This window comes from Marmota flaviventris, chromosome 10, assembly GCF_047511675.1.
Source record: "Marmota flaviventris isolate mMarFla1 chromosome 10, mMarFla1.hap1, whole genome shotgun sequence".
Lineage (NCBI taxonomy): Eukaryota > Metazoa > Chordata > Mammalia > Rodentia > Sciuridae > Marmota > Marmota flaviventris.
Window position 1 is genome coordinate 35,895,181 of NC_092507.1, and position 25,733 is coordinate 35,920,913.

General features: G+C 50.4%; 1 protein-coding gene across 2 annotated transcripts; it reads left to right on the forward strand.

The window, feature by feature from the left end:
- Positions 1-1,432: 1,432 nt before the first annotated feature.
- Faah (fatty acid amide hydrolase) lies at positions 1,433-23,749 on the forward strand. Of its 2 annotated transcripts, XM_071617802.1 has the most exons (16): positions 1,433-1,728; positions 7,011-7,060; positions 9,853-9,966; positions 11,806-11,940; positions 12,150-12,283; positions 12,381-12,587; positions 12,826-12,866; positions 13,093-13,217; positions 14,576-14,701; positions 15,226-15,323; positions 15,816-15,915; positions 16,198-16,238; positions 16,823-16,862; positions 17,324-17,432; positions 17,956-18,101; positions 18,303-23,749. In XM_071617802.1, the coding sequence occupies exons 1-16, from the start codon at positions 1,548-1,550 to the stop codon at positions 18,429-18,431; spliced, it is 1,776 nt and encodes a 591-aa protein (XP_071473903.1). In that variant the 5' UTR covers positions 1,433-1,547; the 3' UTR covers positions 18,432-23,749. The 2 variants fall into 2 exon arrangements, with proteins under 2 accessions (XP_071473903.1, XP_027793438.2); XM_027937637.2 differs by lacking the exon at positions 7,011-7,060 and having other exon boundaries at positions 1,434-1,728.
- The last annotated feature ends 1,984 nt before the right edge of the window (positions 23,750-25,733 follow it).

Genomic DNA, 25,733 nt, shown 5'->3' on the forward strand with positions numbered 1-25,733 from the left:
ACCACCCTAAGATACCATCTCACTCCAGTAAGATTGGCAGCCATTACGAAGTCAAACAACAACAAGTGCTGGCGAGGATGTGGGGAAAAGGGTACACTTGTACATTGCTGGTGGGACTGCAAATTGGTGCAGCCAATTTGGAAAGCAGTATGGAGATTTCTTGGAAAGCTGGGAATGGAGCCACCATTTGACCCAGCTATTCCCCTTCTTGGTCTATTCCCTAAAGACCTAAAAAGAGCATGCTACAGGGACACTGCTACATCGATGTTCATAGCAGCACAATTCACAACAGCAAGACTGTGGAACCAACCTAGATGTCCTTCAATAGACGAATGGATAAAAAAATGTGGCATTTATACACAATGGAGTATTACTCTGCATTAAAAAATGACAAAATCATAGAATTTGCAGGGAAATGGATGGCATTAGAGCAGATTATGCTAAGTGAAGCTAGCCAATCCCTAAAAAACAAATGCCAAATGTCTTCTTTGATATAAGGAGAGTAACTAAGAACAGAGTAGGGACGAAGAGCATGAGAAGAAGATTAACATTTAACAGGGATGAGAGGTGGGAGGGAAGGGGAGAGAGAAGGGAAATTGCATGGAAATGGAAGGAGACCCTCAGGGTTATACAGTGGAGGGGGTAGAGAGAGAGGAGGGGAGGGGGGATGGTGGAGGATGGGAAAGGCAGCGGAGCACAACAGACACTAGTATGGCAATATGTAAATCAATGGATGTGTAACTGATGTGATTCTGCAATCTGTGTATGGGGTGAAGGTGGGAGTTCATAACCCACTTGAATCAAAGTGTGGAATATGATATGTCAAGAAATTTGTAATGTTTTGAACAACCAACAATAAAAAATAAAAAAAAAAGAAAAGTGCAAATGATGGATAGTTTGGGCCCTCAAAAAGAGCGGGGGGGGGGGGGGGGGGTGCCCTCTGGGACAGTGGCTCAGCGTTAGAGCGCTCGCCTACCCTAGCACGTGTGAGGCCCTGGTTCAATCCTCAGCAACCCAAGTTGGGGAGAAGGGGGCGCCCTGTGGTGCAAGGCCTCCATGCTTTCCCAGGAAAGATGCTGCTGAAGAGTTTATGAAGTCGATGGGGGCCCAAAAGTCCAGTCTGTTGCTGCTCTCAATCCTCTTGGACAGCCTGTTCCACTGAGCGCTGGCTGGGTCGAGTCTTCCTGGGCTGAGGCCTGATTACAGTCTGCGTGCCTAATTGCTGCTATACCAGTGCTTCTTCCGAGGGCGCCTACGTGGAGCGGATGCCCTCGGCTGGCAGCACAGGCTGGCCTAAAGTGCAAGGACACCCGGAGCGATCCCAGCCGGCAGCCCCATTTGACCTTGACCCTTGCGCGTCGCCAGCCTCGGTCTCGGCGCACTCCCCCGCGGGCCCGCGCCCCGCCCCTCCTTCAGGCGGGCGCGGAATCCCCTGCGATCCAGGCCGGGTTTTGCGGAGGAGCCGTCCTGCTGCTCCGGCTGATTCCTCATCTGTCTCCCTCCACTCTGGGCATCAGTCCGCGGCGGGAGATCATGGTGCCAGAGGAATGGTGGCCGGCGCTGTCTGGAGCCTCCGGGGCTGCCCTGGTCTGCTGTTTCGTGGCTGCGGCCGTGGCCCTGCGCTGGTCCGGGCGCCGGTCGGCGCGGGGCGCGGCGGCCCGGGCGCGGCAGAGGCAGCGAGCGGGCCTGGAGAACATGGACAAGGCGGCGCAGCGCTTCCGGCTCCAGGTGACCGCCAAGGCCAGGGCGGGGGTGGGTAGGGCGCGGGGGTAGCCCCGGTAGCACTTTCAGCCTCCCGGATGCGCGGAGGACAGGCGGGCAGCGCAGGTGTAGGACTTTCTTCTCTTTACCCTGAGGCATTCTCTCTCTTTCCGAGCCAGGTAGGGCTGGGTGAGGTGGAGGAAAGAAACGAGAGGCACAGGTCGGGTCGTGTAGGTCCATCGCCACACCGGGTCAAAGAGGAGCTTTGCTCCGTGCCAAAGAATTTCGAATACGGACTATCTGAATGTTAGAACGCTAGTGTGAGTACCATGTATACGCCAGTATGCAACCACGGAGTCCTGGCCCGGGCATCCACAGAGTTTAAGGTTCAAGCTTGTTGGTTTGTGCACGAATATCTTCAGAGCAAGCCAGAAAGAGACTTGCCCAAGTGCACAATGAATTGTTGGTAAAGCTAGAGTGGAGGTCTTCCCAGCTCCTGCTGTCCAACCCCTGACAACCCTTTCCAACAAACAGCAGGTTTAGTTCTAGCCTTCCCCGGATGATCTGTCAATAAGCTTTGCTTCTCCCTGTGCTACTTCTGGATCATCTCAGTGTGTGTGTTTGACTGCAGGGGAGGTGCACCCTGGGGGAGGGGAATGGCATCTAGAAGAGGGACTTTCCTTCAGGTGTATGAAAATTGGCCCCACTTAGAAACCAAAATGCTGACCTCTGGGAGATATTCTCACATGCAAAGGGAAAGAAGACTTACCTTGGGTATTTGTGGGATCTCCCAGGTGTTGGGCACACGCTTGTAATTCCAGGGGCTCAGGAGGCTGAGGCAGGAGGATCCAAAGTCCAAAGCCAGCCTCAACAAAAGCGAGGCGCTAAGCAACTTAGACCCTATCTCTAAATAAAATATAAAATAGGTCTGGGGATGTGGCTCAGTGGCTGAGTGCCCCTGGGTTCAATTCCTGGTGCCCCCCGCCTCTCAAAAAGAAAACTGAAACTAATGGATGACTTCTCAACCAGCTTGATGAGTGGAGTTTGGAACCAAATATATATATTTTTTTCTAAATTATTTTTTAGTTGTCAATGGACCTTTATTTTATTTATTTATATGTGGTGCTGAGAATCGAACCCAGTGCCTCACACATGCTAGGCAAGCACTCTGCCACTGAGCCACAACCTCAGCCCTGGGAACCAAATATATTTTTATTTCAATAAATAAATATGCTCTGGCCTCAGGAATGATGTGAAGTAAATTGAAATTTACAGCCAGCCAAAACTTTACCCACATTCAGGGCCACACCCTAGTATCTGATGCCCAGTTTCCCTAATCCCTGTCCTGCTCCTCCCCACTGCAGTGAGCTGGAGAGTTCCACTGGGCACCTAGGTTCTAGTTCAGGCTCTGCCCAACTCAAAAAATCACTTGCTATAACTGACCACCTGCTAAGTGGCAATTTTCAATGACTCCCTCTCTGCCTTCCATCTATGTACATCCTCCTGACTCCTGCTGTTCCCATCACCTGGGAGATCTAATTTGTTATACATGATGGCAGAATGCGATTCATTTCATATTATATATAGAGAGACAATTTTTCAAGACACTGATTGTACACAAAGTATTTTCACACCATTCGTGTCTTGTACTTAGGGTAATGATGTCTAACTCATTCCACCATCATTCCTACTCCCATGCCCCATCCTTTCCCCTCTCTCCCCTTTGCTCTATCTAAAGTTCCTCCATTCCTTCCATGCTCCCCCACCAATCATCATTATGAGTCAAGATCCTCATATCAAAAAACAAAACAAAACAAAAAAACATTTGGCCTTTGGTTTTTTGGGGATTGGCTTGCTTCACTTAGCATAATATTCTCCAACTTCATTCATTTACCTGCAAATACCATGATTTTATTCTCTTTTAATGCCGAATAATGTTCCATTGTGTGTATATGCCAAAGTTTCCCAATCCATTCATCTATTGAAGGGCATCTAGGTTGGTCATTAGTCAGTTTTTAGAGTTCTCTTCTCCCAGATTGGGAAGTCCCTGATGTTCAACCCAAACTGGTCACTACCTAATCAGGGGTTCTTCACTGCTTAGTCTCTTCTTTGGCTGAGCGATGGGGATACCCCTCACACAGGGTCCTCCTGATGATCCCTGGTTCATTCTGGACCACCCTTGGCTGCCCCACTCCTGTCCTTTTGTGAAGCCAGCTGAGTTCTACCAGCTCTTAGCTCAGTGCAGCGAGCAGGTGCAGGAATCTGCCCACAGTTCCTGCCCACAGGAAGGAATCCTGAGAGTCACAAGGAATGCATTTGACTGGCAGGGATGGGAGGGGGGGCATTGGTGGTGGTAGAAGGATGGCTCTTTCTGCATTTCAGTTCCCAGTATCATTTTTTTAAAGAACAGAATCTTCCAGGACAGACATTTTGAATCTGAAATACAAAGAGGTGTTTCTATACCCTTCCTATAGCAGGAGACCTAGCCTCAAACACCAAAGCTTGGCTCTTTCAGGAGGAGAAATTACATTTTTGGGTTTCTTTTCTTTTTTTTTTTTAGAGAGAGAGAGAGAGAGAGAATTTTTTAATATTTATTTTTTAGTATTCGGCGGACACAACATCTTTGTTTGTATGTGGTGCTGAGGATCGAACCCGGGCCGCACGTATGCCAGGCAAGCGCGCTACCGCTTGAGCCACATCCCCAGCCCCTACATTTTTGGGTTTCTAATGACCAGAAACCAAAGGGACTTTGGAGCCCCTGAGGTTCAGCAGTCAGTAAAGGGGTGTTTTGTTTTGTTTTTGTACCAGGGATTGAACCCAGGAGTACTTTACCACTGAGCTACATTTCTAGCCCTTTTTTATATTTTATTTTGAGACAGGGTCTCACTAAATTGAGGGTCTTGCTAAATTACTGAAGCTAGCTTTGAATTTGTGATCTTTCTGCCTCAGCCTCCCAAGCCATGGGGATTGCAGGCCACTTTCCCCAGTTTTTTTTTTTTTTTTGAGCTGTAGTCTCACTATGTTACCCAGGCTGATCTTGAACTCATGGGCCTCTAGTGATCCTTTTGCCTTAGCTTCCTGAGTAGCTGAGACTATTGATGTGCACCATTTAACTGGCTAAGGGGTGGGATCTTGAAGCCAATAACTTTGTAGGCCTTGGGGTAGGGACCAGCCTTAGGACCAAATCCTTCCCCTGCTCACCCCTGTGGTGCCCTTCTTCTAGGCTCTGGGTCCTTAGATGAGGGAGGCAGAACCAGAGGCTGTTCAGCAGCCTTTCTTCTGGGACTTTCTTAACCCAGCTCTGAATAGCAAGGGCCATTCGGAAAAGAAGGATCCAGGCAGCCCTGGGAACACACAGTACTTTTGTAGTATCGTCTCCCTGATAGATAATGGACAAAGCTAGCTAGCTAGCTGTGGACCAAGGAGGACATACACTGGATGTATGTGTGATTGAGTGTGTGTGGGGGTGCTATGTATCTCTGAGTCATCACAAAATGATTCACCTCTTCAGAGCAACTCTAGAGAAAGTTATGTTTTTGATAACTCTGTCGACCATAGAGGTTTACTCAAAACAACCATTCACCCGTTTTTCCCATCTGACCCTTGAGTGAGTTTGATAGGCTTTCTAGACTGAAGGGAGACCATTGCTAAGGCTGGGACAGGCACCACAGGATACTGTGCCTACCTCTGTGCCTTCAAACACATGCTTTTGGTGCACCCTCAATGCCTTTTCCACCTTATATACCCACCCACTTAGCAGAGACCCACTGGTCCTATGAATGCCACTTCCTTTCAACTGGATCCCACCTCTGGTTCCATCTCCTGGCTTTCTCCAAGTCTGGCTTTCTCCAAGTCTGCCTTACACAGAACTTTGAGATAATTCAGTAGGTGAGTTGAGATAATTCAGTAGGTGAGTTGAAGGAGAACATGATTACCATTGAGATTAGTGGCAAACATGATCAAATGGAGAGATATCTTTTTTTTTTAAAAAAAAATTAAACTCTCATCCCAGCCCCTTTTCCTTTTAATTTAATTTATTTAGGAAATATCTTGAAACAGAACAAAAACAATAAAAACCAGGAGGGAAAAGAAAAGTGACAGGGAAGACAATCCAGGAGACCTGAAATTAGGACAATAGGTGGTTCAAGGAGACAACGAAGCCGAGGAGAGGCAGTGCTTAAAAGATAGGTACAGTAGCCCCCTCTTGAAAAGTTCCCATGCAGGGTGGCCACACAGTGAGGACATCAGTATACATCCTTGCATTCTCCACACAAAATGAGTTTCCCCGTGTTCAGATGGGCCTTCTGGAGGCGCAGGCTTACTTTGGTGTCTTGTGAAAGAATGTCTTGGCTGCCTAATATTAGTTGAAGACTTAAAAATAGCTGTTAGCAACTGTATCATCAATTGTCAACAGGAAGAAACCTAGGAAAGAATTAAAATTCGGGGATGGTGTGGCTGATAACTTGCAGCTGTCTCTGTGGGCACTTGATGACAAGGTGGGAGGAGACAGCCAGCAGACAGCAGGTGGTAATTATCCCAGGTTGGTGGGCTCTCTGCTGATCTTAATTTCTTCCCCATACTTTTAGGTATTTTCTTGAAAACAATGAGCACATATTTTTATAATCAGAAAACCCCCACATTTTCTGTTTCCATTGTGAGATGGGAGAGGCAGAATGTAGTATTCTGTATAGTGTGATCATTTTGTATAAAAAGAATAACTTTTAAAAATATATATATTTGGGCTGGGGATGTGGCTCAAGCGGCAGCACGCTCGCCTGGCATGCGTGGGACGCTGGGTTCGATCCTCAGCACCACATAAAAATAAAATAAAGATGTTGTGTCCACTGAAAACTAAAATAAATAAATAAATAAATATTTAAAAAATTCATTCTCTCTCTTAAAAAAATATATATTGATATATATATATATTGATATGAGCACATATTGGTGCACCCTCAATGCACCAATATGTGTAATTTATTTATTTTAGTTGTAAATGGACCTTTATTTTATTTATATGTAGTACTGACACTCGAACCCAGGGCCTCACACATGCTAGGCAAGTGCTCTACCACTGAGCTACAACCCCAGCCCCTCATAAACTTTTTTTTTCTTCCTCTGTAAAAGTTAATTAGAAACTATTAAGAATAGTTTCCTTTTCAGTAGAGGGACTGTGTGGGGTGGAGGAGTATGTGTGTGAATATCACTTTTCATTTTATGTGCCTAAAAACAAACAAACAAAAACAACTCAACAAGGGTTATCTGGTGTATTTGGGTAGAGATCAGTGACCCACTTTTTTCTACTCTAGATTTCTGTATTAAAAAACATACCAAGGGGACTGGAGATATACCTCAGTTGGTAAGTGCTTGCCTCACATGCACAAGGCCCTGGGTTCAATCCCCAGCACCACAAAAATAAGGAGGGGGGGGGCATACCAAGTGCTGGGATTGTAGCTCAATTGTAGAGCACTTGCCTAGCATGTTGTGAGGCACTGGGTTCAAGTCTCAGCATCACCACGTTAAAATAAAAAAATAAAGGCCATCAACAAATAAAGTAAAAATTTTAAAAAAGAGCATACTAAGGCTGGGTTTAGTGGCACATGCCTGTAATCTCCCCTTCCTGAGAGGCTAAAACAGGAAGATTGAAAGTTTGAGGCCAGCCTCAGCAACTTAGTGAGACCCTGTCTCAAAATAAAAATACAAAGGGCTGGGGATGTGGCTCAGTGGTTAAGGGCCTCTGGGTTCAATCTCTGGTACTCCCCCTCCCCCCCACCAAAGGCAAACCAAGAAAGTATATCCGTTTAACAAATTCAGGGAAGGACTCCTGAGGACATTAGGTATAATGGCCATGGTCGATGGGGGTGGAAGGTGTTCAGTTGTGGAAGTGTGGTGTGCGTTTGGGGTACAGAGGAGTCTGACAGGACCATGGCTTGTAAGTTCCTTCTGGAACAAGCTCTGGATCTTGGTGCATGACAGGATGGGAATTTTAAGGGGGCAGGCAAGGCCAGATTGAGCTTTGGCACTTGTCTGGTCCTAGAAGGAATGGCGGGCCAGAGGGACAGGGCTTGGGCAGGGCAGCAGTTAGGTTCCCTGTGTGACCCAGGAGAAAAAGATGAATGTGGGTGAGCGTCCTGGTGGAGGGGTAGAGGAAGCCGTTTTTCCAGAGCTTGGTGACGGGTTGGATGTGGGTAGGAGGGAGAGGGAGGTTCTTGAATGACTGGGTGTTCCCCTGAATACCTGAAGGGATGATGGTGCACTTGCCTGAGTGAGGGTCCAGGGTCCAGTGAGGAGGAGGAACCCTGCTGAAAGTGTGGGGGGTGGTGATGAGCTCAGAGGGAAGGACATGGAGGGGTGGGACAAGAGTAGCCCCATGAGTGGGTTCAGGCCCACTTGGATGGGACTGAGTGAAGGATCCTGAGGCTGTGGGGCAGGCAGAGGACTGGAGAGAGTCAGGGGCATTTGTGGAGGTGGAGTGGTAGCCAGCGAGGCCGGCTCCTAGCACGTGAAAGGGAAGATGAACCCTGGAGAAGCCTCCAAGAGCTTGTATTTCCCCCTGAATCTGGTTCCTTCTCATCTTCCAGGTCGTGGCTGGAGTACCGTCTCTTCAAATAGGCCAGCTTGGCCCATCTAAGTCAGTCCTCTCATTCCCGCCACAGTGCTTGTTGATCTGCTGTCTCACACTTGCCATGACCTGTCTGTGACTTAGCTTTTTATTTGCTGGGTCTTCCTGGTTCTTTCTAAATTCATAGCCCCTCACATAGTAGGTGCTCAGAATATGTTTGTTGACTGACTAAATCAATGAATGATAGAGGAAGTAGTGAAGAGGGCAGGAGGGAAACCAGGGAAGTGAACTATCTATCTTCAGGAAGAATTGATGAGGATGCCTCATGGAAATGTGGAGTAAAGTCAAGGAGGTCTCTGGTGACTTGGCAGAAATAATAGGGAGCCAGGTGAACAGTTGGGGCTGTGACTAAGTGTCTGCTAATTGGTCTAATACCCTTGAGGATGGAAGCAGGTGGGTGTTTGTGGGAAGGGCTGACCCCAGAGACCTGGAACCGTGGAGAGCAGTCCCTTCCACCCATGTGCTGCCACTCATCACACCCTGTTTTATTTTCTTTATCTCCGGGTCAAATTCTTGTTTGTTTACCTATTAATTCCCTGTTCTCTATCCCTGCCTTGTGTAAGCTCACATGGGCACAGCTTTTCATTCACTGCCTAATCCCCATGCCTGCCATGGCACTGGTACAAAGGCGACATCTCATGAGCTGGTGGAATAAAGTATAAATCCTTCCTTTCAGGTGTAGTCTCCAGCCCCTCTGAAGGAGTCTTGTTCTTGGCCTCCCTTGCAGGGGTTGGGTGATCAAGTGCAGGTGGATAGCCAATGAGGAGCTTGTGCTAAGTAGGCAAAGTACAGCCATTTACCTTTATGGTCCTAGGCCAGGTACTTCCTCTCTGAGCCTGTTTTTTTATCTGCATAATGGGAGTGGTAGTAACTTTTTTTTTTTTTTTGGTACCAGAGATTGAAGCCAGGGGTGCTTAACCACTGAGCCACATCCCCAGCTGGTTTTTATATTTTATTTTGAGACAGGGTCTTGCTAGGTTGCTTAGAGCCTCAGGAAGTTGCTGAGGCTGGCTTTGAACTTGCAATCCATCTGCCTCCGCCTCAAGAGTCGCTGGGATTCAAGTGTGAACCACCACGCCCCACTAGTGGTAGTAACATTTAATCAAAACGTGGAACACAGCCAGGGGTGGTAGCATACTCCTGTAATCCTAGTTATTCAGGAAGTTGAGGCAGGAGGCCAGTCTTGGCAATTTATTGAGACACTGTCTCAAACAAAAACAAAACCCAAGGATGGGTGTGGTGCCTGGGGGCAGTAGGCCTACAATGGTGATTGGTTGGTGCAACTGCTGGGCTTGGCCTCCAACAGGCTACTGAAGGAGGGATATTCATTGCCCAAAGGTGGCAAGGGCTTGCCCAGGCCAGGTCCTGGCCCTGGTGTCAGAACTGTGTATGGGCATGTCTGTCGTGGATTGGCATGTGGAACTGAGCTTCTGGAGTATGAGAGGGCTCAGGGGCCTGGGCCACAGGAATCTGCTGCAGGCTCAGGGGCCTTTGGGAAGAGGGGACTGATCTGAATGTGTTTCTCCTAGAACCCCGACCTGGACTCAGAGGCGCTGCTGGCCCTGCCTTTGCCTCAACTGGTGCAGAAGTTACAGAGTGGAGAGCTGTCCCCTGAAGCTGCGCTCTTCACCTATGTGGGAAAGGTAAGGTTGCTGCCCTCCAGCCCCGATATTCTGCTCACTCTTCCTCCCTTTCTCTGTAAGGTGTGTGAGGAAAACCTGGCCGAGAATGATCCTGCTGAGGGCAAGGGTGGGACCAGAGTGCCAGGGACTACCAGGGAGGGAAGAGGCCAGAGAGCTCTGTGTGGGCGTGAGTGTGCACGTACATGTGGAGGAAGACACTGAACATGTTGTTTTATCTAGAAAACTGGCTTTCAGCCCAGACTTTTCTGTCCCTTACGCCTCCACTCTTTGGTCACCAAGTCTGGTCTGTTCTATCTTCTGTTTCTCTTCAGTTCCTCCCTTGTCTTTATCCTCCTTCAGCCACCCTGGCCTTCACTACACTCACCAGCAGCAGCCTCCTGGCCAGGTGCCCTTTCGGCTCCGCAGTCCTTGGTGGTCAGGAGTTCAGGGCATTAGAGTGTCAGTGCTTAGGACCTGCCATGCTCTCCACTGGCTTTCCCTCTGCTTTGCCCCTGGGCTTGGCCTCCAACAGGCTACTGAAGGAGGGATATTCATTGCCCTGGCTGAGCCTTTAGGGCTCTGAGCAGGATGCCTCCATGCTCACCTGGCCCCTGCCCCCTGCCCTGCCAGCCCTCTGCATGCTCTCTGTCCACAGCAGGCCTGTCTTCTTCCTTTTCCATGCCCATGTGGGCTCTTTGTGGACAGTTTGCCTTATTTGTCTTTGAACCTTAGTACTGAACACACAGAAAGTACTCAAGAAATATGTGCAAAAAAGAAAGGAAGGACAAAGTTTGCATTACGAGTGTGACTTGTGTGTGATAGTATGACCGCTAAGCAGATGGGCCTGTGTATTAGGTGAGGGGTGATATGACAGGTACTACAGCTGAGAGAGGGTGAGAGAGCACGGGTGGCAGGTGTCACTGACAGAATCTCAGCAGATGGTGATGCTTTTCCCTGACAAGGACCCTGAAAGGCCCTCACTCTTCCTTGTCACCAGAAGAGAGAGTTTTGGTTACAAATGTTGGGCTCCTCCCTTCCTGCCTTGGGTGGCCTGGGGATAGATGTTACACAGTCCTGGGTGTAGCAGCACAACCTGCACCCCCCCCCGGGGGGGGGGTCTCACAGGAACCAGAGGAGGCACTGAAGGCTGTACAGGGCTCTCCCCTAGCCTTTCCTCTTGGCCCCTGAGGCTGTAGTTGGGGACTCTAGATAGACCTCCACAATCATTCCTTTCTGTCATCATCCTTCACTGCAGCCAGTCACTTCCATGTGCCTTGATTATCAGAAACAAGAGGACTTGGGAAAGGGGAGGTTGGGCTGGGCCAGGTATGGGCCAGGCATGGGGTAGAGGAGACAGTGTTGGGCTGGGGCCTGAGTTTAGCCAGCTCCACAGTTGACCCTCAGGTGACCTGCCATGGAGGTCTGCCCCTGTCTGGTTCCCATCTGCCTCGCTGGGCAGAGACTGGCTTAGAGGAATGGGAGCAGAGGCCAGTGGTCATCCTTCTCCCAACTCATCTCTTGTTGGGGAATATTTGAGGACTGTATCTTGCTCCCCCAAGTGTCCTGGCCCTGGAGGTTCTCCCTCTCCACCCCCGTCTCTGTCTTTCTCTTTCTCTTCTCTCTCTTTCTCCTCTCTTTCTGTGTCACAAAGTTGAAAGCTGGAGATAGGATGAGGCTGGGGCCAAATGTCCCCAGCTAGGAGGATGGTGGGCATTAGGTGTTCCTGGCTGTGGGCCATGTTGCTGGTTACCCTTTCCCTGGGTATATTTGAAAAGACCAATTTTATATGATGCACATTTTACCACAATTAAAAAAAAATCCCATTTCACTTTACTTTGTTTCAATTTCTCTCCTCTTCAGGCCTGGGAAGTGAACAAAGGGATCAATTGTGTGACTTCCTACCTGGCTGACTGTGAGACTCAGCTGTCCCAGGCTCCACGGCATGGCCTGCTCTATGGTGTCCCCTTGAGCCTCAAGGAGTGCTTCAGCTACAAGGTACACCCTACTGTGATACCTGTTCCTCTCTGTCCCTGTAGCCAATTCTGTGTCCTGGGTCATTTGGGTCCCTCAGAGGAAATATCAAGTCCAGAGGACCATGGATATGCCTGGCTTCAGCCAGTATGACAGTGGTGGAGGGGACTGTGGGCTGCAGAGGGGCTCCTGACTCATCTGCATTGTCCTCTTGGTGCTTGTGCTTCCTCCAGGGCCATGACTCTACGCTGGGCTTGAGCTTGAATGAAGGAATGCCAGTGGAGTGTGACAGCGTGGTGGTGCAGGTGCTGAAGCTGCAGGGTGCCGTGCCCTTTGTGCACACCAACATCCCCCAGTCCATGTTCAGGTTGGGTCTCAGGGGTTGGGCCTCAGTAAGGTGAGGTGGGGTGGGCAGGGACACCAGTGCCAGCAAGACCCAGACTGACCTGTTCTGTTTCCTCCAGCTATGATTGCAGTAACCCCCTCTTTGGCCAGACCCTGAACCCATGGAAATCCTCCAAGAGCCCAGGTGGCTCCTCAGGGGGTGAGGGGGCCCTCATTGGGTCTGGAGGCTCTCCCCTGGGCTTAGGCACTGACATCGGGGGAAGCATCCGTTTCCCTTCTGCCTTCTGTGGAATCTGTGGCCTCAAGCCTACTGGGAACCGCCTCAGGTATGGTGGGTATAGGAAGCTTCTGGGCCCCTTGCTATTTGACCTTGGCCTAACTTCCCACATCTCTGGGCTCCAGGCAAGGATTCATTCACCAGATTTTTGCTGGGAGGAAGTATTACCATCACAGTCATATGTGGTTCCTGGTTTCCTGTGCTAGGAATTTAGAGATGCTGCTTGGGCTTGAGGGTGGGCAAAGGGTAGCCATTTTCTATTTCCAACATTTGTGTTTCTTATTCAGCAAGAGTGGTCTGAAGGGCTGTGTCTATGGACAGGTGGCAGGTGAGGTCTGGTTCCTTCAGTCCCTGGAGGAGGGTGGGGGTCAGCCTGATCCACCTCTGTCCCTCTTTCTCTGGGGGGCAGTGTCTGGCTACCAGGCCCTCTAGATTTGAGTTCTGACCTTGTCTTGCTCAACTCCTGGGCCATAGTCCAACTCATGCTTGCCAGCCCCAGAGCCTATTGGGGCTGGATGACCTCTCTTCCCTCCCCTCCCCTCCTTGCCCCACAGTGCAACTCTCAGTGGGCCCCATGGCACGGGATGTGGAGAGCCTGGCGCTATGCCTGAGAGCCCTGCTATGTGAAGACATGTTCCGCTTGGACCCCACTGTACCCCCAGTGCCCTTCAGGGAGGAGGTGAGTTGGGTGGAAAAGGGGGAAAGGGGGTGAACTTCTGAACCTAGTCATTGTGGGCAGGTGTCCCAGGCCCTGTCCCAGGAAAACTGTCCCCAGATCTGAGGGCAGGGTCAACTGCTACTCCATAGATGGACACAAGGTGGCACTCTTGTCTGCATTTGGAAACCCTCAGGCTTTCAACCTCTGCTGGTGTCAGAGGACCAGTCAGGACCTTTTTCTCAGTCAGAGAAATCTTGTACCTAGGCTGTATTTTATTCTCAGTAAATAGCAGCCTTACTTACAATAGTCCTATCTATATCCCCAGAAAACAGCATGCTTGGCACCTAGGGTGAGCAAGCTGTGGGTAGTGTAGAGTGCCTGCTCGCCAGGATATCACCAAGACAGCCCCATTGATCAAAGCTGAGCTCATTACTTTCTGAACTGGTGGAACCCTGCCTCAACAGCCTGAGCTGTGCCCCAGAGGGTGGATTGGGGAGTCTGGATTAGGCAGGTCTTCCAACATGCATGTTGGCTGTGATTAGGTAAGGATCATGATCTAATTGTTGAGGACTGGGGAAAAGCAAGCTGAGGACCTTGAGGTAAGAGATTCAGAATCATGGGGTATAAATGTCATTTGATGCTTTTTACTGAAGAGCTGATGAAGACTGTTCAAGGATCAATAAGATGCTGGTCTTGATGACACATTTCTAGAATCCCAGCAACTCAGGAGGCACAGACAGGAGGATCAAAAGTTTGAGGCCAGTTTTGGGATAACTTAGTGAGATCCTGTCAAAGTAAAAAATAAAAATAAAAGTTCTGGGGGTGTAACTTAGTGATAGAGTGCCCCTTGGTTCAATCCCCAGTATCAAAAAAGGAAAAAAAAAAAGAGAGAGAGAGAGATGGGGAGGGAAGGACAGAGGGAGAAGAGGAGAAGAGGTCCCTCATTGATGTCTGGAAAGTTTATCATGGGGACAGGGCAAGGTAGTGGAGCATATTGGCTCAGGAGACAGAATGCCTGAATATGGGCCTAATCTTATCTCTGCATTGGGTGACCTTAGGCAAGTCCCAGCCCCACTCTGGGCCTCAGACTCTAGGTAGACCTCAAGCCTCAGTTTCCTCATATGACCAATGGGAATCCTCATCCATGCTCTGTCTGCCACCAAGTCATTGTGAAGGTGTTTTATGAATAGGTCATATGTGGAAGGGATTGACCTTGCTGATGATCTGTTTTCAGGGGAAACAGTGCCAGAGGGATCCAGGCTGTAGCTTTGTAGCTGTTTCTGGGGCTGAGTAGCTTCTCTGGCTTCTAGGAACTCTGCTCAGACTGTCCTCTCCTGTCCTGCTCCTGCCCTGACCATACCCTCTGTGTTTGCTCCCAGGTCTACACAAGCTCCCGGCCCCTGCGTGTGGGGTACTATGAGACCGACAACTACACCATGCCCAGCCCAGCCATGAAGCGGGCTCTACTGGAGACTAAGCAGAGCCTTGAAGCTGCTGGCCACACGGTATGACTGTAGGAACCCACAGTCCTGGCATCTCCTTTCCTCCAAGGCAGTCTTCCTGTTACCCACGGCCATTCCCTCCCAGGCCCTCAACCTCTTGATTGTTTAATTATTGAGGATAATGACTGTCACCCTATGGGATCAGTATGTAGACGGCAGGCCGGAATTATTGAAGAGAGAAGATCATGAGAACTCAGCCAGCGCTGGGTAATGTGTGAGCGCTGCATTTGGTTTGGCGGTGGGCGGGGAGGTTCTCAACCCCAGACAAGGTACACAGCCATCCAGAGGTTTCTGGGGCCCTGAAATGGTAACACTGGGAGAATTCTACGACTCCAGAATTCTCTCATGAGGGACATTTTTACGGGGAGTTTTCATGGGCCAGTAAAGCATCCTTTAATGGTTCTTGTGAGAGCTGCCATGTGGCAGAATGGGTACAGCCCATCCTTAGGGTCCCTGGGACAGCAGGCGGAGTCATGGGAGCCAAGGGTTGTTAAGTCTGGGGGCTTTAAACCCCTCAATCCCTACAGCTGGTTCCCTTCTTGCCAAGCAACATCCCCTATGCTCTGGAGACCCTGTCAACAGGTGGGCTGTTCAGTGATGGTGGCCACAGCTTCCTCCAAAACTTGTGAGTACTGTTGGGCTTCAGGGTCTGTGGTGGAATCAAAGAAATGCCCAGCCCAGGGATAGCAAGACCCAACTCAGCTGCACACGAATAAGGCCTGGGCCTCTGGGAAGGGACCTTGCTGTCCCTCCAGCTGTGCAAGTTGAGCCTGGAGACACTTTGCCAGGGAGAGTTTGGAAAGGTGCCAGCCTGATAGGAGGCAGAATTGTACATCTGTAGCCCCTGAGCAGAGCTGGCTGTCCAGTAGAAGGTGGGCAGGGGGCTTCCTTGTCTGTCTGGGGAAGATTAGAGTTCAGGATGGGATTATGACAGGAGGATGGGAATATAGATGAGCATGGCTTGGAAGGAGGCAGACAAAGGGATTGGAGACCACTAGTTACTGGAGTCTGATAAGGAGAGATGGGGGAAGGGTGGAGAACAGGACACAGTCAGTGAGGAGCAGGCCAGGAGGGATACCAGGGTGGGAGCACCAAGACTCTGCCTTTTATCTCCCAGCAAAGGTGATTTTGTGGACCCCTGCTTGGGGGACCTGATCTTAGTTCTGAAGCTGCCCAGATGGCTTAGAGGACTGCTGGCCTTCCTGCTGAAGCCTCTGGTGAGGGCACAAAGAGTGTGAGGGGCTAAGGGACAAGGGAGGCTCTGGGGTCGCCCATCCTGTGATGCCCTGTGGTCTCTGGCTCTTCCCAGCCTTCCCTTGGTCTTTCTGGGCAGGCATGGCTGCCACTTCTCTCCACCCCAATTGCTCTCCTCCCCATCCCCTCCAACCTTCTTGCCTAAAGGGGTGTGACCTGGGCCTGGGGAAGGTATGGAGTGGGTGGCATACTGGCCACCCATTACCCCAAGCTTAGTCATTGACCCTGTGTGTGTTCCTGTGCAGTTCCCACGGATGGCATCCTTTCTCAGCAGCATGAGGCCTCGGTGAGAACATTTCCATGCTAGATGTCTGCCCCTATCTTTCCCCGACCCAGATCTGAGTCCAGGTGGTTTCTGACAACTGGAAGTAACTTCTGGGATGGAATTGGATAGGCAGGGGGGCAACCTGTGTGACCCCAGGGGGACCTTGAAGCATAGGGTCCAGATCTGGCTGGAGAGCAAAATCAAGGAGGGAACAGAGGGGAGAAGTAGAAGAGAGAAGACAGACCTGGCAGGGGCACAGGGATCAGAAGGAGTTGGCCCTGGCTGGGTGACACATGGGGTGTTGGACACTGGGGAACCAGGTGAAATGCTGTTAGAGATCTGAAATGAATAGATGCATGGGGTCCCATCTTCTCCTTAGTGGCTCAGACTGGAAAAGCAGGGCACAAATGACCCCATTTCCAGCCCTGGTGTCCTGTGGACTCACTCCTCTCACCGTAACACTTAGGACCTTTGACAGCCCTGGCCTCTCCAGGGTCCTGAGGGTAGTAAGAAATCAGTCCTGGTCTAGGCTGGCTCTGCTATGGAGTCACTAGGTGATCCTGGCTGTGGCCATGCTGGCTGGTGACTTCACTCTCTCTGCGCAGGTCGGCTGGAAAGCTCTGGGAACTGCAGCATAAGATTGAGGTGAGGCCTGAGCCCTTACTCTACAGTAGGTGGCAGGGGAGGGTGGAGTTGTTCAGGGCACCTGCAGCAGGGTCTTCTAGCCACTGCTCCCACTGGTCTCCTAGAGAGACCTGTCATCCACGCCCCCTACCTCCATCCTGCACGTTGGGCCCTGCTCTCTGATGCTCATCTGCCCAGGTCCCATGGGGCTGGGTCAGCATAGGACTCCTGTTCTTTGCCCCTTTGGAGCTGCCTGTGGCTATGCAGGACATGGCTTCACCTCAGCAGGAAGTGTCTATAGTTTGGGCAGGAGGTGGAGGTGGAAACAACAGTGTTCCCAAGAAGCTTTGCTGCCTGCCTGTGGACCTCTTCCTGGCTCAGCTCAGATCCAGCTGCAGGTGCTGGGACCAGACCCCTGCCACTGTCCCTGTGTTGAACTGTCCTGGTCTGAGCACCTCCCTGGTGTGCTGGCATTCCCTCAGGTGTACCGCAACTCTGTGATTGCTCAGTGGAAAGCACTGGACCTGGATGTTCTGCTAACCCCCATGCTGGGTCCTGCTCTGAACTTGAATGCCCCAGGCAGGGCCACAGGTGAGGCCTGCTGCCCCACCTGCTCTCCTCACACTCCACCTGCCCCTTCTTTTCTATGGATTCAGCCCTGAGCCCTGTGGAGCTACTGGAAGTATAGGAGGAGCATTGAGGGAGGACCCCAATACTGGGGGAGCACTCCGCTCTTGGGGGAGGCTGGCTGGCTGGAGAGATGGGAGTCATGTGGGATGCTCTGGGAGGGAATGAGCTCCCTGTCATAAGCACTATTCAACTTGGGGATGTTTAGTTAGAGTCTACTTTGGGAAATGGTATTTGAATCTAGATGAGATCTAGATAAGCCAAGAAAATAGGAATGATGTTCGAGGCAGGGAAACTACCTGGACAAAGGCACAGGGCAAGCATCTGTGGCTCCTGGACTTTGCACTGAAACACCAATCCTGGGAGAGGGCTTTTCCCTGACTCTGGAAGCAGGGTGCTATTTCACAAGGAGGGTGATCAAGGCCTAGAAAGGACAGTTGGCTCTGCCAGTCTCAGGGCCTGCTGCAGCCACTGTGATGTGTTCCAGGGGCCATCAGCTACACCGTGCTCTACAACTGCCTGGACTTTCCTGCGGGGGTGGTGCCTGTCACCACAGTGACTGCTGAGGACGAGGCCCAGATGGAACATTACAGGGGCTACTTTGGGGATATCTGGGACAAGGTGCTGAAGAAGGTGAGGCCTGCCCATGCCCTCAGTTCACTCCCTGCCCCAGCTCTGCCTGCTGAGGAGGGAAGCCTCAGAGCTGTTTTTAAGCGAGCCCCCGGGCTAAGCCGGCCTGCCTTGCTGCCTCTCCTCTCTAGTGAGGCACATGCTTTCTGGGCCTGGAGTGGGATCCTGCTTTGCTGTCCATCCTGATACCTGTGTCCCCTGCAGGCCATGAAGAATAGTGTGGGGTTGCCTGTGGCTGTGCAGTGCGTGGCTTTGCCCTGGCAGGAAGAGATGTGTCTGCGGTTCATGCGGGAGGTGGAGCAGCTGATGACCCCTGAAAAGCGACCGTCCTGAGACTGCCTGCCTACCCAGCTCCAGAAGATCTGAGACCCATGTGCTCTGTGGCCTGGTCTAGTCAGAGCACACTGTCACATGTGAGGAAATGTTAAGCATGGGGCAGGATCTTCCAGTGTCCCCTTGCCTGGCCCCCTGCAGAAGTGCAGACCTCACTCCCCTCTGGTCCCCTCTCCAATGTGATTCCCCACCCCATGTGGCAGCCAGCAGGTGTGACATGGCCCAAGGTACCAACAGGCAAAATATACCTCCTCCTTTGTGCACTTTCTGGGCATCACCGTTAGGGTGCTGGGTGCCGGAGCCAATTAAGAGTAGGATTGGCTTGACCTTCAGGAGCCATGTCACTCTCCTGATTCAAAATCTCCCTTGGCATCCATCACCCACAGAGCAGGTGCAGCTCGTATCCTGGGCCCTTCACCCAGGCCCCTCCTGTCTTGGACTCAGCCTAGCTTTGCTGGACACAGCCCTTAGTCTTCCTTCCTTCTTTCCTCTCTCTGACATGCCTTTTCTGTTCTTCCACCACTCAGTCCTTTGAGGCCCCACTTGGATTCCTCTTTCTCCAGGAGGCCTTCTGTCTTTCTTCTGGGCCCTGGAGGGTGTGAGCTGTTTCTTCCTGGTCTGCCCTATTGGGGTGGATAGCTTCTGTGGTGGTTCTGCCTTCGTGAGCACATGGCTCTCCTTGACAGCAGGGACCTCACTACTACATCTTTGTTCTCTGTGACCAGCACAGAGCAGCAGGAGAATAATCTAATTGGGCTGCAGGGAATTGAGTGGAAGCAGAGCGCCCTGACTGGTGCGTTGGGCAGAGGAGCCCACTGGCAGGATTGGCCACCAGGAGACAAGGCAGTCTGGTAGAGAGCCCTTGCAGGGCCTGCCAAGGCCTGGATTGCTCTAGAAAGGCTTCTTGGATGAGGACCTATGCTGAGTTTAGAAAGTTCCTAGAGGCTGAGATAGTTGAAGAGGACCTCCCACAGAGAAGGGACAGTATGCCCAGAGACAAGATGAGCTTGATAACACAGGTATGTCAAATAGGCACAAAGGAAGCAGAGATGCAGCTGGCTCTGAGGCCGGACCAATGTGAACTTGGGTGGCCAGGTCAGGAACTTGAATTCTTTCTCAAGGGTGATGGGGACACTCAGGGGGTCATGTAGGTTTGGGAGGAGAGTAGTTTGCAGTGGCAAGGCCTGAGCAGCTTCCCGGGATTGAGAGGCTATCTGAGAAGTGACAGTGGGCTGAAGGTGAGCTCTGCAGCTGTCTCTGCCCTGTCCTGTCTGCCAGCTGGCCTCTTGCTGGACTGGACTGCACTGTAGGTGGGATATGAGGTGGGGATGGCTAGTCTGTGACACCACCCTCCTCAGCAGAATGCCCTGACTTAGGCCATAGCCTTATTCTCCTGTAGCTGAAGTTTTGGGGCCTGAGCCCCCAGGGAAGGACAGTCCCCTCCCCTCCCTCTGCCAGCCTATTTCACACTGTTTTTGGAGTGTTAGGTAATTTCTCTTGCCCTTCCCAAGACTTCCTTCTCTGCCCTGATTTTTTCTACCCCTCTGGAAACCTGCCAGGTTGCAGGCCCCGTGGCACCTGCACTGCCCACCAATGCTGTTCCTGCCTGGGAGGGGCCACTTTTGGCAGATATGTGACCCCACACCTTGGAGCTGACTCAATGGCCCAACCTATTTTGCCCTGATTCCTTGTAACCACTGCTGTAGTTTTGTCTGTCATTCCATAGAGCCACCTGCCATCTGCCCCAGCTCCCTCCTCCTGTCCATTTCCCTTTCAGTTGCTGATGTCATTGTGCTTTCAGACACAAGGCTGCAGATTGGTGGCACTGCTCCTTCATCTTCCTTCACTGGCTCTTTGATTCAGCCCTTGGAGGCTCAGCATGGTTACATCCAGCCTGCAGCTGAACAGAGCTGGAGACCAACCTGAACCAAGCCTGGCCCATCCTTTAGAGGCTCCTGGGACAGATGGACATAACCAACATGCCTGCTCCCCTGGCCATCAGAGCTGGCAGGAAGGATAGAAAAGGGCAGGGCCTCCATGCTTCCAAGGGAAGGGAGACATGGTCACAGAGCACATGAGTATCCCCTGAGTTACTTTTTTACCACTGTGCTCTTGTGCGAGCTTCTCATCTGAGCACTGCGATAACTTGCTACCCCGCAGGGCTCCCTGCTTCCATCCTCCCCTCCCAATGTATTCACAGGGTAGCCAAAGTGATCCTTCAGAAGTGTACATCAGATGGGAATCTCCCGCTAAAGTCCTTCCAGTGGCTTCCCAGCTGGCCTAGAATAAAATCCAGTCTCTCCTTGTGTCTTACAGAGCATGTGGCTTTGTAAGAGGTGCTCTCTTCCACCTCTCCAGTCTTGGGGGTCTCTTTCTCTCGTCACTTGTGTTCTGGCCACACAAGTTCCTTCATCTCAAGCTGGTCCCTGCCTCAGAGCTTTTGTGTTAGCTGTTCCCTCTGCCTGGAATATTCAGTCACCTTCTCTGATCACTAGCTTGTAAAATGTCCTACCTGGTCACTTTCTAACATGTCATCCTTTGTACTTTTTTAGTGTATTGTCACTATCTGAAGTCACTTATGGGCTTTTGTCTCCTCCACTAAAACAACCATACTTTTTCTTGTTCATGATTATATTCTTAGAACAAAGAGTGCTGAGAAGGTACTCAATTAATTCTGTGAAATGAAGTGAGCATCTGCTATGGGGGCCAGGTACTGTATTAGTGATGGGACTGCAGTGATGTATAAGATAGACTTGGCTCACCTAGGGCCTTGTGCATGTAAGGCAAGCACTCTACCAACTGAGCTCTATCCCCAGCCCGGCTTCTGTCCTTTTGGAGCTTATACTCTGGAGGATATTTCTGGAAGGCAGGAAGGCAGGCAGGTATGGTAACAAAGATCCATGAATATTTAATACATGGAGTTACAAGGTGAATTTTGATTAGGAGAAAAGGAGGACAAGCATTCTGAAACACATTTACCAAGTACCTACTCTGAGCCAGGCACCTACTTCCAGTCACTTAGAGTCATGTCATTTAATTCTCCTGTTAACCCTTTTAAAGGCATTTTTGCCCCATTTTAAAGAAGGATTATGAACCTTGCCCAAGGTCCCATTTTTCTAGCTAGAAATGAGGGATTTGAATTAAAACCTGGGTGAGCCTCTGTCAGTGTCTACATAGGCCCTTTCTGATATCCCATGATGCTGAAGCACATTGAGCACATGGCCAGAGGAGAGAGAGCAGAAGTGGCTCCTTCCTGCCCGCCAGTCTGCTGGCCTCAAGCCCCAAGTCCAAGGCTGCTGCCTTTCCCCACTCACCATGTCCACGGCCACAGCGCCTTGCCTGACCATCCTGCCTCCAGGCTGATATCTCTGTCCTTTGCATGGCAGAAGGGGGGGCCTTCCTCAATGCACATCTGATTGCCCTTAGGGTCTTTAGTATCACTTGTACCAAGTGTGTAGACTCCTTGCTGTGACCCACAAGGCTGCACTCTACCTGATCTGCCTCTGGCATAGTAATGGCCTCAGCTCCTTGGCTTCCCAAGTGCTACATCCTGGTCACTCAGCCTGAGGGCAGCTCTGAGCACCATGTGTATCTCCCAACTCTATGCCCCTAGCTCACCTTCCTGGAATGTTCTCCTCTCCACTTCAAGACCACCTCCTTGTTCAGGGTCAGGTGATTGTCCCTCACAACTCCACCAGCTGGTGTTGAAAGTGCTGCCTTGTAACCTGGGCACAGTGGTGCATACCTGTAATCCCAACTACTCAGGAGCCTGAGGCAGGAGGTCTGCAAATTGGAGGCCGCCTGGACTGTTTAGTGAGACTCTGTCTCAAGTATAAAAAAAGACTGAATGTAGCTCAGTGGTAGAGCCTCTGGGTTCAATCACCAGGGCCCTTCCCCTCCCACAAAGTGTGCTTCCTACATGACTTAAAGCAGGGACTGTGTCTTAATGATAGAATCCAACATCTGTTAGACTGTGGAGTTGATAGCCCATCATCATTTGAAAATTGGGCATTATTATTTCCATTTGTATATGGGGAAACTGAAGTTCAGATAGGGTTGCTGATTTGTCCAAGGCAAATCAGTAAGGGGTACAGAAAGACTTGAAAACCATATGGTTCACTCCAAATTTTGTGTACTTTGCTCATTAGTTCAGTTACAAGAACAGGCATTAAGCATGCTCTAGGTACTTCTGGTGTGGAAGACAGAAGTAACACCCATGTACTTGTGTTCCTCTACTGATGCTGTATCCTTTAGAGACAGACATAATCAAGCCATGAGCTTCCCAACCAGGTCTATCTTCCCTTCACATTTCTCTAGCTGGCTGACTTGGCTAGATCTTCCTCAGTTTCCCACACTTGGGTTTAGAGTGGTGACCCTGGGCATTTTAGGCTGGTGAGGTCACTTGGGGTCCAGGCTGTAATAAAGTTAGCCTTTGTGTGCCCAGCACCCAGCACTGTGCCTAGTACTCAGTGGATACCCAGTGAAGGCTTGTTATTAATGAACCCATTTTGGCTACTCAAAACTACTTCCTCTTCTCATCCTCAATAGGGAATTTTCCATCAGTCCCTGATCCTTGACTCTTATTGCATTTATTTGTTTTCAGGATTTTGATTAGTGTCCCTAGAGACAAATAATTCCCCTCTATACCCAGCGTAGGGCTTTCTCCTGGTCCACAGATCCTCATTCACCCACTTCCCTTATCCCCCCAATCCCTCCTCTCCCTCATCCATCCAATGATGGATTCCTCCCACAGTGCATCAGAGTAAGCAATCAGAAATAGGCCCTGCCTGAATGGAGCTTTTATTCTACCAGCAAACAGAAATCAAATGTGTAATCACACAAAATATTTGTTACAAGTGCAATAAAGGGCTGGGTTTGTGGCTCAGTGGTAAAGCACTTGCCTAGCATGTGTGAGGCACTGGTTTTGATCCTCAGCACCAATAAAAATAAAATAAAGGCATACTGTCCATCTGCAACTAAAATAAAATAAGTAAATAAATACTTAAAAAAGAACTGTTGGCTGGGGATGTGGCTCAAGTGGTAGCGCGCTCGCCTGGCATGCGTGCGGCCCGGGTTCGATCCTCAGAACCACATACAAACAAAGATGTTGTGTCCACCAAAAAATAAATAAATAAATATTTAAAAAAAAAAAAAAAAAAAAAAAGAACTGTTAAAAAAAAAAGTGCAGGGCTGGGGATGTGGCTTAAGCGGTAGCACGCTCGCCTGGCATGTGTGCGGCCTGGGTTTGATCCTCAGCACCACATACAAACAAAGATGTTGTGTCCGCCGAAAACTAAAAAATAAACATTAAAAAATTCTCTCTCTCTCTCTCTCTCTTTCTCTCTCTTTAAAAAAAAAAGTGCAATAAAGTGGATGTCCAAGGTGTTATGAGAATAACACCAAGTGGGACCCTATCTTACCTGCAATGTGTATTCAAGGGAGTGTGTCCTAATGCTTTGTGGAGGAAGTGACATTGAGAACTGCATTGTTACAAGACAAAAGTGTGTTTCAAGAAGGGTGAAGCCAATGGTCTCAAATGCTGCCGATGCAACTCTGTGGAGTTCTCTGCGGTGATCTGTGTTGAAGCCTCACTGGACTGGGTGGAGGAGGGAGTGGAAGGTGACAGACAAAGGCAGCAAGTGTGGAGAGCTTGAGAACTTGGCTGGACAGGGAGGAAAGCAGGGGCAGTGACTGTTTTGGATGTAGGTTTGAGAGAATCCTTTATTTCCCCTTAACATAGAAAAGAGTTAGTGTGCCCAATGCTGCTAGGAAGGAACTAGTAGAGATACACTGAGGAGGGACAGTTAAAGGCCACCACTCCTTCACTGAAGAATCGTCATCAAGCACCTATCTTGTGCCAGGCACTTCGTAAAAGGTTAATAAGGTCCTTGCTTCTGTGGAACTTAGTTTTTAGATGGGGAGAAGGAAGTAAGCACACAACTGAACAACACAGCTGAAGGAGAAATTGAGTGGGGTGATGTACTGGGTGGTGCAACCCGAGAATATATGAGGTAGCTGGGTCCAGGGTGTCATAGGGTGTGCCACACAACCCAAGGAGCTGAGGACGTCAGGGGACAGCAGAGTTTGGTGAGGGTGGAGCAGGGCTGGGGAGGAAAGTGGCTGAAGGACAGAGGACAGTTCCATAGGTGCTTTGGAGATAGATGATGGAGTCAGGAAGGTGGATGACTCAGGGTTATACCTGTTACTCAGGTTGTGACCACTGAGTCAACTGTTGACTACTCCTACATGACTTTCAGGAGCTCAGACTCAGCAACAACCACAAACTCAGTTCCTTCCCACCAAATCTGCTGCTCCTCCCAACTTCCCAGTCTTAAGAGTGGAGTTGCCATTCTCCTGGTCACAGTGACTGGCAGACTCTGCTGTGATTGGCCATGCCTCTCTCTCTTTGAGACAGAGACTGTCTTGATAAATCTGAGGAGGAGAAGGTTTCCAACCAAATTCCCCCGCTCTCCTGCTTCCAATCTCCCACGTCTTTTCTCCTCCACCTCCACTCCCCACCCACTGCAGGCTCCATCCCTCCATTGGAAGGGAGATCCAGCAGACAAGGGAGGCGGGGACCCCAGGATCACGGTTGCCTCACTCCTGTGCATCCTCTCACCTGGGTGGATGTGGGATGGTCCCAAGATCTCTGACTGCTCCCCGAGTTGTTCCTTCCTTTCCTCTTTGCCTGGGCCCCAAAGGCCTCCTCAGAATGTCCACTCTGGGCAAACAAGGCCTGTTCAGTCTGCTTCCATGTGCCTGCTCATGTGGAACACAGGGATTGGCAATCCTGAGAGCAACAGGAAAGCAGAGGAACAACTGCTTTGATCTGAAACTCTGACAGATCAGATTAGGATAATGGAGAGGTGTCTGAGAGCAAGACGTGAAGGAGGTGAGGTCAGAGCCTTGCCATTGCTCAGCTGCAGGACCCTCTTCAGGCTTATCTCTGCCAAAGCCTTTTCGTCTGTGTGGCCCAAGAGAATGGGGAGTCTTTGCCACCAGGAAGTTCAGAACTTCCCCAGGAAGAAAGAACTGGTTGGGAGGAGGCTGGAATCTCCCACACCCAGGGCTAGGGCCCAGCCTCCAATCTCCCATGTCGTTCCTGCTCTTCCTTCACCTCCCCTCCACACTCAACCATGGACTCCATTTCCCCACTGGAAGGGAGGCCCGATGGACAGGTATGCCCTAGGTGCGGGTGGGAGCTCTGACAGTGTAGCTTACAAACAAGCAGGAGGTGCTCTTGAGGAAGAAGCAGATTTGTCCACCCAGGTCCCATGATGCTTGAGGTGGCTTGGCTGTCTT